The sequence below is a fragment of the Atractosteus spatula genome, chromosome 12, assembly GCF_055471065.1.
Source record: "Atractosteus spatula isolate fAtrSpa1 chromosome 12, fAtrSpa1.hap1, whole genome shotgun sequence".
In the NCBI taxonomy this organism is placed as follows: Eukaryota; Metazoa; Chordata; class Actinopteri; order Semionotiformes; family Lepisosteidae; genus Atractosteus; species Atractosteus spatula.
Window position 1 is genome coordinate 35,604,083 of NC_142717.1, and position 11,294 is coordinate 35,615,376.

Genomic DNA, 11,294 nt, shown 5'->3' on the forward strand with positions numbered 1-11,294 from the left:
ATCTTTTTTCATTCACAATACTTGTTTCGTCCTGTCCAAATCCTATGTGCTTGTCTATCTGCACTGTTAGGCTACAATTTACTTTTGAAGTTGCATTTTAAATGCCCATTTTTAAACTTTCAAAGAAGTTTATGAAATTAAGAAACCATCTTCAATTTGTACATTCCATATTTTTATTTTAATATTAAATAAAAAATAAGAAACACATTTTTGGATCATAAAATGTTTATTTTCCCCCAGACATATACATATCAGCATCCTGTATGTACAGAAAATAAGAAAGACTGCTATTCCAATTCTACTGTATGTACAATAATGGAAGACTGTAATGTCAATGTTAATGATGATTGAGTTCAAAATGAAGTTAATATTTTGTGAATACATTAAAGATAACACATTTCCAGGATATTGCCAAGGTAATTCTTTAAAAGTGAAAATTTGTACTTATTTTGTGCCAGAATGGTAGATGGTATACACTGTAGGTCAGGATGTTTTTCACCCATCTGCTTTCTAACTAGTTATTCCTGGAGAGGGCTGCAGTGGTAACAGATAAGACGGAGCAGACCAACCTTCCCTTTCCGCAGCCAATGTCTTCAGCTCCTTTTGGGGGATTCCCAGACACCCTCAGGCCATTTGAGAGACATAATCCCTCCAGCATGTCTTGGATTAGCCCTAATGGGCAGTACCTGGTACACCACTAGTTGGAGGTATCTTTGCCAGATGCCCAAACCACCTCAACTGGCTGCTCTCAATTTTAGAGAAGCAGCAATTATACTCCAAGGTCCTCCTGGATTGCCAAGCTCCTCACCCTGTCACAGAGAGTAGACCAAGCAGCCCTACGGAGAAACCTCATTTCTGCTGCTAGCAACTACAATCTCATTCTATAGGTCACTACACAGACCATGTGACCATAGGTGAGGACGGGGATGTAGATCAACTGGAAAAGAGAGCTTAATCTAAAAACGTAGCTATTGCTTCTCCACCACCGTTAGGTACAGGGTCTGCATTACTGCTGGTCAGTCTCATAATCCTCACTACCCGCACTCGTGAACAAGGCCCCAATGTACTTAAAATCCTTCACTTGTGGCAGTGGTTTCCTCCTGAACTTGTCTCCGATGTAGAGACCTCTATATAGGAGGTCATGATTCTCTCCTGAAAAAGAATGGCTCGCTGTTTCAAGTTCAGGAGGAAACCGCTGCCACAAGTGAAGGATTTTAAGTACATTGGGGCCTTGACCCTCATCCTGACCCCATCACATTCGGTGAAGTGCTCCAGAGATGCAACCTTCAGGTCCCCAAACAGGATGCACTCCAAACCTCTGCTGTGCCTTGTTATCCTGTCCGTGAAAATCACAAGCAGGACCTGAGACCAGACGCACCTTTGGTGGAGTTCAATGCCAACCATGAACAGGCTCAATTTAACGCCAATAATGTGGACATAACCCTCCTTCTGCAAACAGAGGGTCCGAATTGCATACAGCACCAACACCAGCAACTCATACTCCCAAAGCACCTACCACAAGATACTCTGGGGTACACAGTCTTTAGCTTTCTGCATTTTCACAAAACAAATGCAGAGAGGTATAGCAAACTCCCATGCTCCCTCAAAGCCCATGCAAGGACAAAGAGTTGGTCTATTGTTCAACGGCCAGGAGAGATTATATCGTCTGTGTCTGAGCCCCGACTATTAGGTAACGTCTTATTCCAAAACCCTGGCATAGGCTTTCCCAGGGAGGCAGAGGAGTGCGATTTCTCTGTATAGGAACACAGATTCTGGTCATCCCCCTTTTTGAAAATAGGAACCACCACCCCAGTCTGCCTATCCAAAGGGATTGTCCCTACCTTCCACTCAACACTGAAGAGGTACAGTATGTTAACCAACGCTACCCCAACTATGTCCAGCACCTTCAGCATTTCTGGCTGGATCTCAACCACCTCCATCACTAAAGATCTGATTAATCACCACCATGAGCTCAGCCACAAAAAATGAACCCAATCCCTCTGGAGGCACCCCCACTACTCACTTGGCATCCCAACCAACCCCTATCCTTCACCTTGCAGATGGTGAGACCACACAACAGCTCCAGCTGAAATTGGGACCGGGATTACCGGGTTATGTGGGTGACCCAGCAACCAGGTGCTAGATATTGAACACCATCCCCAGACCTTGCTCAAGGGGTGGGTCCAGGTGGCCCTGATCCAAGTAGGGGTCGCGCAGATAGATTAGAACTATCTACAAACCTTGTCCATGCTCAAGCCACTATGAACCCAAGTATCTCAAACCGGAAAAATCCAATAATAGAACATTAAATTGGAGGGAGCATGGTGTTTTCCAGTGAACATAGTCAGTTTCACCAGGTAAATATAACAATAACTGATGTTTGGAACAACTTCAATTTGTGAAATAATTGTGCCATGCAATAAGCAGCAAATTCCTTGTTGTTTATCTTGATCATTAACTTTTCATCCACCTCTCTCTTCTGATTTTTCTTGTATTCAATTATTCCTCATTCCTCTTTTTTTTGCCAGTACACCTTTAAATTTTTTCCCAAACCTTCTTGCAACATTATGAAGTTGTGATTTCTTTAGCATTTCCAGCAATTTTTTAATCACATTTGTGCCTGGTTTCTGAAGAGACATCCACTGTTTGACATAAATGCACATAAGTTTCTGAGCAGAGAGGTTTCCATTGCTTTTTAACTGCTTCAGCAGTTGTTCATTTAGAGACTTCCTTCCAAATCTGACCACCTTCTTCAGCTTCATCTTTTGATGAGAAAAGAATTCTAGAATGATTTCTCTGTATAAACTAAGAGTACCTGAAACAAGAAATGTATAAACATGTAATGTTTTAGTTAACAAATTTGTACCTAATTGTATATACATACTGCATAATCAAAAATAAATCAGACCACTCACACTGTGCCCTCCCAAGATTTCTTATAAGTCAACAAACACTCCAACAGCTTCAGTTTGAAATTGCTAATGCTGCAGCTGGTACAGAATGGGAGAAACCCATCTTCAGGCCATATTAATCAGGGCTATAGAATTGTCAATAATTTTATTTTTAAACATTTATTATACCCTACAGTAGAACTAGATGACTACTAAATAATAAAAGTAAAAAAAAAATTGAAAACTAAATTTAATAAAGAAACACCAAAAGCCCACAACTGCACTGCATTTTGCAATATATCGAACACTCTTTACTTTTACTATCCAATCAAGACTAATTTTCCAAAAATATTGTCGCTTTTTTCCCCCTCTTTTAAAACCTTGGTTCTTTGAAATCTTTCTAATTTGGTTTCCTATTACTACTTGGTTAATGCACTGGGGCAGATGCTAAAGCCAAAAAGCCACTGAACAGCCAAATCAAATTAATTCCTCAGTTCTGGAATCTGATGTAGCGAGCTCCTGGAAACAAATTCATTAGGGTGATCAGTACGTTTTATTTTATTTGATGTTCCTCATTATTCCCTATGGGAAAGCTGCACAATTAAAAATCTGTTTAATCTGTTTTAAGAATTTGCTCACAGAGAAAATGGCCCATGATAAATGTACAATATATTACATGGCCCAGTAAAAAGTACAGTCTAAAAAAAATGTACAATATATTACTGGAAAATGTGCACTATTCATTTCCTCAAATAGTAGGGAACAATGTACCTTTGCCTTGGAAATCGCTGAAGGAAATGCACAAGTTGTCATGCCAAGAAGTGCCCTTGAGAATCCGTTTTAAGCCATGAGCTGTGCAATTGGTGTGCTTCATGCAGGATAATTGACTTGATATTTTTGAGGAAAAGTACCCAGAAAGACACTTCTCACATACTGTGTCTTTGTTTGCTGTTCCTAGGAAAAAATTTGAATAAATGAAGTTAGCATTACCTAGTTAAAACGTTCATGTTCCTGGTATAAATTTGATTCAATAAAATCTGCTGTTTACTTAATGACAATATTTGAGTAACAAAGGAAAAATAAACAGAAGGAAAGGAGTCGGTGATGTTTACCATTTTTGGGACTCACAAACTGTAGTCATATTAAGTCGGATGTATTTCTGTTTGTTTTCTAGAGTAAAATGAATTGCACATAGTCCAGGATATTATTGAACTCGCATATTGCTAAAGAATGAAGATGCAGTAATTAGCAAATTGTACGTCTTTCAAATATCAGACTGCTCTTGCAGGTCATTTATTAATTTGAAGAACACCCAAGACAATTTCTCGAAACGCTGTATGCAGTCAGATATAATAACAATCCGGAAACTGTTAAACAGTAATCATAGAAACCTTTAGCTTTGACCCCATATCCTGAAGGACACTCTGTGTGCTTTAAGCAAAACTCTGAATCCCAGTAGTAGCCTTTTTTGCATTCACAAACTCTGTTGTAGGTGGGAGAACACTCTTCCTTTACAAACTGGTTCTCCCTGCAGAAATTGTTGCAGTACTGGCACATGGGAAGATAATTCCAGTACTGGGTATAGTGCTGAGCTGGGCAAGGTGCACAGACAGTCTGGTGCTTGGTAGTACAATAGCTATGCAGGTGTGTTCCTGGAGGACATTGATTACAGAGAAGCATTTTGCCAGTGACTGGATCTCTGTGCTGGTAGGTGAGATATTTCCCATGTTCCAGCACTACGGGACTATTTGCAGTGAAAAAGAACACAATTGCTAGGACCTGCAAAGAAACAGAATTGCTCATTAGTATTGTGCAGAAAAATACAAACATGCTTATCTTCTGGAGAAATACAATGTAACCCAGGGCAATACAGTGTAATTTGTCCTGGAAATATTACATTAACTGTCCCATCAAACACTCTTTCCAATGTAAATATAAAGCGCATGAACTGTTCAGAAATTACTGAAAAATGATGCTTATCTACTAGCAATACTGTTTATGTACAGTACATGTTCAAAACTACATCAAGGACTTTAAACGATTTTTTACATTTCTCTTTTCCCTGGGAAAGCACCAACTCCTGATAAGTAAACCTCATCACATTGACAATGCTGGCATCTCTCTCATCTACCGAATGTCTTTTTTCAATGTTAAGTCCCACAAGTCTGTTATTAATCATAACACTTAATACCTGTCATATTTAGATGCACTTTTAATACTTATGTTGTCACATTTGTATTTTCATTTATCCACGTCAATTACTGTATTGCTGCAGGGTAGACATTACTCTTTGTATTTGTGGTTAGGTTACTACACTACCAGCACCTTCTTGGCATGAAAGGATTGTGCATCAACTGGAGAGCAGATGTTTCTGCTTTTGATTTACTGTTATGATACAGTGATTTGCAAAGAGGAAACCTTTTGTTTTTTTTAACCAAAATCTGAAATGCAATACATCTGATATACTCTGCTTCTAGAAAGATTTTACCTATCAAGTCAGACATTTATCTCCTCAGAATCAGTCGTGTCTTTGATCCCGTAGCTGATTTATGGAGGTAAAACTCCCCACCCTAAGTTACTAATAATTATGTAGTTTAAATATAACCAGATTTATAAATATAAATAGAGAATACTAATTACGTTTTTAGACGTCATTGTCTGTGATGAGTATCACAGTGAAGGTAAAAACGTTTCTGTAAATTCCACCTTTAACAATGTCTTCATATTTTATAACGTATATACTGTAACTATAACGTTATAATGGACTATAACGGATAAAAAAAACTGCATAATAAAAGTATAATTTATTTTATCGGCATATTTCAAAGGTTTACGGATTCGAAAATTTACTTGCATAGACACTCTACAGAAGTTAACCAAACTGAGCAAAAGTCATTTCACTACAATGTTTAAAACGAGCAAGCGAGAGGCTATATACACATATACTGTAAAGGACATATTGCAGAAATCTGATTCTAACAATTATACACAACTGCTTTTTACACTGTTTCTATCTATATAGTAGTTACTTTAAACAATGGTCACGTAAACTATTTTTTCTTATAGTAGCTCTAAATTTCTTGAAAACGAAAGCACAATTTCAAAACAAACTTTTCCAATTCAGAGAGATAGCTCAAACATTTACATCAACTCACCTCTTTCCTGCTCATCTTCAATTGCGCTTTTTTCCTTTTAGTGAAATTCATTAAAGCTGAAGCGGGTTTTATGTGCCTGTTGGTCGGGGGCGTGGCCGTTCTTTAAGCTTCTACGTACAAAACATTGTTATGTATATTGTGTTTTTACATATTCCAGGAATGGATTGCAATTGTTAAATGGCATTTAGGATGCCCACGTGTTTATTACAGCTGTACTTAGAAGGTAGAGATACACTGAAAAATGAAACACCTAAATTATCAAAAAAGATTGTGAGGTACCTTATCACGAAATAGAGAGTACAGAAGTACCTCAAATAAGGTACTGTATTTATTTTTTGGCTATATAAAAATTGTTCCTATGTGTACATTTCTATCTTTTTACCCTTGATTTTGTGGTGTAAAATTAAGCAAAATAATAGTATTTTGAATATCGAAAAAAACAATTCTACATTGAGGTAGCAAATTATACACTGTCATTAGATAGCAGATGCTAGCAGTAATTGATAGGTTTATTGACAGATTGATTTAAATTAGTAAATCTGTTGTTTAAATAATTACATCGTGAAAAATTTGAAATTAAATGTGGTATATGAACAAGTTCGCCCGTGGGGAACATGTTCCCGCTGATAACAGTATTAAAGTATTACAAGCAGAAGCACAGAAGAGCAATACACAAATGGCTTGGTTTGGATGAACCCTCTGCATGAAGTGTTTAAGCATTCTTCAAAGGAATCTCTTCTCCATGTTAATTGCTCCAGTTCATCACCCTGTAGATGTATAAAGCAAATATTTTTAGTTTCAAAACTTTACATTGAAGTTAAAGTATCTATCCTACTGTAATATCTGATTAATAGCAATAATACACATTTTAACCAGACTATTTTCAAGACTTAATTAGTCAAACAACGTCAACGCTCTTAATATTATTTCATGGGCTATAAGGGCTATAAGGGCTAGTGGGTTTTATTTTGCTGCTACCTGGTGTATTCAAGTTTTCCCACTAAACTAAACACAACCTTATTCTTAAGAACTGGGGCCTAGCTTACAGTGGTAATAGTGTTAGGGATATACAGGTATAGTCATATTATAATCACACACAAAATGCAGCTGTTGTATGAAAACTCCCACATCTATCTATTTTATATTATATCCATAGGTTATATATTTTAGATTGAACTAAATATATCATAATTAAAATGAAAAGATAATTCTATTGACACTCCACAGTTTCCTGATGACCCAGTGCAAATCCTGTGGTGCCATGGAGCACGCAGTATCTGTGTTTGGAAGTAGTGACTGACTGCACTTCTTTAGAAGGAAGTTACTATTTAAAGCTATACAGTACATCAGAGATTGAGAGGTCGGTGTCTCACAACTTCCTTATAATCTCCTTGCATCATACTTTTTAGAGTTTAGAGGCAGGACAAAAATAGCTTGGAAATTAAAAGAATTGCAAAGCATTTTTCAGAACAGTTGATAACACGCAAAATATCAAGTAAAAGATGGGACATGTTCTTAAACTGGTGGTTTATATGTTCTTGTTAACCTAATCTCAACAAGTGTTCAGAAATGCTGGGTAATGTTTAACAGTATATATATTGTGCTGTGTTTAGAACCATTGAGCACAAAGCATCATGACCTTATTATATTAAAACAATATGATCATCTTGAAACAATTTATAATCTGGCTCTGCATCAGTGGTTGCTGTGGCTGCGTTTTAAACATAAAACACAGCACATTCTATTATTTTGGATCCTTTCTTAAAAATCTGCAAAATGTGATTTTATTCAGTTCCATTTTCTCATTGTTGGATTTTACTGTATTTTCAATGACTGAATACTGAATAAGGATAACAGTTGATAATAATAATTCCTTACACATACATAGCACTTTTCTGGAGACTCCACTCAAAGTGCTTTACAGGTAATGGGGACTCCCCTCCACCACCACCAATGTGCAGCCCCACCTGGATGATGTGACGGTCATAGTGCACCAGTATGCTCACCACACACCAGCTATCAGTGGGGAGGAGAACAGAGTGATGAAACCAGACAATAGGTGGGGATTATTTAGGAGGTCATGATTGGTAAAGGCCAATGGGGTTGTCAGTTGTGAGCTGCAAGGTGACATAGCTGCTAGACGTTTAAGCATTTTAAGCATTTACGGTATTGGACAAGGTGGTGATGAGAAGCAATTGCTGTAAAACAAAATGGGTGACAAAAACGCTTGGATTTTTGAAGAAGTGTACAGAATTCGAACCAAGAACCAATGTCTAGATTGAATAGTGCCACCAACTAATCCAATCTATCTAGTTTTTCTTTCAACACATCAGAATCAAGCTTTACAATCAAATGTAAAAATAAAATGCTGTTTCAGTGTTTGAAAAAGTGCACAGACATGTTGTTAATAGGGTGATTTAATTATCTGTAATTTATACTTATTAAAACAATTAATGTACAAAATGGACTGCACAATATTGCCTTTCAGACTGGTCTTTTCTGGGGAAAAATGAAAACTGTATTGCTTGTAGAAGGACAAGAAGCATTTCGTCATAGTTTTGCTAGTTTTCCCTAGGTTAGATTCCAGTATCTGTCAATTTGGATTTACCTTGTTCTTTCTGTGCTCATATGGGTTTTTACATGTATTCGAGTTTCCTCCAACCTCCTGATGACATGGTCATGACCGCTGTTTTTGCTTGATTGGCTTTTCTGAATTCTGTTGTACTGGCAACCCATCCAGGAGAGCAGTTGTGCTACTGTGTGCTTACAGTATGCTTTAGGGATGATCTCTGACTTACTGTGCCACTACTCATTGGTTTAACAGTGGTTAAACACCTTGCAGATGACATAAAAGGTAGAGTAATGCAAGCAGACAGCAAAAGCACAACCTCCTGTATGCTGTATAAAATGCCATACACCGAACTAAATATGAAGTAGGTGAGCTATGAAAAGGATTTAGTTGTTTATGAAAATAGGTAAAATATTAGAAGTGAAATGAAGGAATCTTATGTTAAAATTGCACAATACACTAGCATAACCTTATTGAGAATATCGTGTGATCCCAAAAATTGGAAAAAAAAAGAGATGGCTGATTTGGAATCGTTCCAAGGAAGAGCAACCAGATAACTTCCCAAGCTCGTTGGGTAAGTTAATACAAATATTCAAATTCCTTAAAAGCATTGACAACGTCAACCACATGGACTTCAAATTTAATGGTGAAACATGAACCGGAGCACATTAATGGAAACTGAGGGGAAGTTCACTGAAATCTCAGAACTGAAGAACCTTCTTGATACAAAATATTGAGTGAGTCTGGGAGACGTTGACTGGAACAAGCTACCCATCCTTGTTATTGAAACTGATGCCACCACTTCAGAGATTAACACCTAAATGAGATCTTCAGATCAATTAGTTACTAAAAAACAAATAAGCCATATGGACAGAATGGTATCCTCTCCCTTGAAAACTTTCTGATGTTTTTCTAATGTGTCTGATGCTCGAAAGCAGTGAAAAATGAGCTTGGTGTCTACACATTGTTTAAAAACTGGCACTTTAAGCACCACAGTATTTCTGATATTTTTTCATGTATCCAGGGCTACTTTGTAGGGATACTCAGGGTAACAGATGGTGTCACAGGAGGCTAGAACAGTAGGCTGGATTGTTTTAGGCCCCGCCTTAAATACAGTAAAAAGCTTATAGTAAGGAATTACCCAAAACTGTGCTTTGCGGTGAGGCCTGTAATCTCTGCACTACCATGAAAAGTGGAAAAACACTCTGTAGCAAAGAAATGTGATTGACTTTTTCAGAAAAAATGTAATCAGGTGTTCTAAGGGTTCTGCCCAGCATGTGTTTCACTTCAGTTGATTCCATGCTGTAAAAGTTTATCGTGCCCTTTGATAGAGCACCTTTGGCAGACTGCTTTTTACAATTTTTTCTTAATTGTTTATTTTACTGGATTTGCCAATATACATATTTAATTGTTAGCATATTGTTTTACCCCTAGGATGTTTCCTTATTCACTAACAAGATCACATGTGAGCCTGACTCCTACTAATTTCATACTTACAGTATTGACTTCACATGTTATGGATTTTCTCAGTTAAACGTTATTCTTCAAAAGAATCATGAAAGCAAAGGATCCGTTGTATTTCTCCCTACTTGCACTTAAACATCATTTAAAGTTTATTTTGACTCTCACTCTTTGCATCTGATTTTGGAATTCTGAAATAAATCTGGTTACATAAAAGGGTGCTGCATGCTTGTCACAGTTATGTGATATTGCCTTTTTCCATCATCATTATTCTGACTTAGCATCATCAGTCATCTATTTGATAACAAATGAGATAAAAGCTAATTTTAAGTTGTTGTGACATACAATGAACAATAATACCTGTTTCTTTTACTGGGTCCCACCCTTCTCCCCTCTATGCTATATTATGACCACAGTTACCAAACTTCTGAGGACTAAATCATAAGTTACCAACATACAAATCTAGGAAAGATTACCTAGGAAATATTAGTTGTAGTTTTAGTTGTAGTTTTAAAGTAGGTTCATACAACCTCATGCTGGTCAACATTGCTTACCTTAAGTATGAAATTGAAAAACAGACACCTTCAAGAAAACCATTCTAAGAAAAATAAGGCCTTAATACCTGTACTAAAACACTGGAATACATGCTATCAAAGTAACCAATTAACTTACAGACATTATCATTTAATAATTATTATATCAAGGTGAAAGTCACAGTTAATGTGATGTCATTGACCCGGCAAGCAACGAACGCAAGGCAGGGTACACCCTGGATGGGACGCTAGTCCATCGCAGGGCAAGTGCAAGCCAATCATGCACGAGGACAATTTGAAAGCCCCAGTAAAGGCCAAGGGGGGAAATTTGGCCGGGACAGCGGGACAATTCCCTACTCTTATCAAGAAATGCCTGGTGATCTAATGTCTCATCCAAAAGAGGGCACCCGCTACAGTATAGTGTCCCCGCCACTATACTGGGGCACTAGGACCCACACAGACTGCAGGGTGAGCGCCCCCGCTGGTCCCACTAGCACCTCTTCCAGCAGCAACCATAGCTTCCCAGGAGATCTCTGATCAAGATACTAACCAGGCTCAACCCTGCTTAGCTTCAGTGGATAGCCATTTGAGAGCTGCAGGGTGATATAGCTGCTGGCTTAGTCACAGTTAATGACAGTTAAAATTAAAGAGTCACATGATGGTAAATGGGAAGTTATCTTGTTAA

General features: G+C 37.6%; 1 protein-coding gene across 1 annotated transcript; it reads right to left on the bottom strand.

Moving 5' to 3' along the window:
- Positions 1-241: 241 nt before the first annotated feature.
- Positions 242-6,097, bottom strand: tnfrsf11b (tumor necrosis factor receptor superfamily, member 11b). Its single transcript, XM_088929510.1, has 4 exons — positions 6,047-6,097; positions 4,283-4,670; positions 3,663-3,845; positions 242-2,815 (listed from the first exon to the last, which is right to left on the bottom strand). The coding sequence occupies exons 1-4, from the start codon at positions 6,095-6,097 to the stop codon at positions 2,496-2,498; spliced, it is 942 nt and encodes a 313-aa protein (XP_088785636.1). The 3' UTR covers positions 242-2,495.
- Between the last annotated feature and the right edge of the window lie 5,197 nt (positions 6,098-11,294).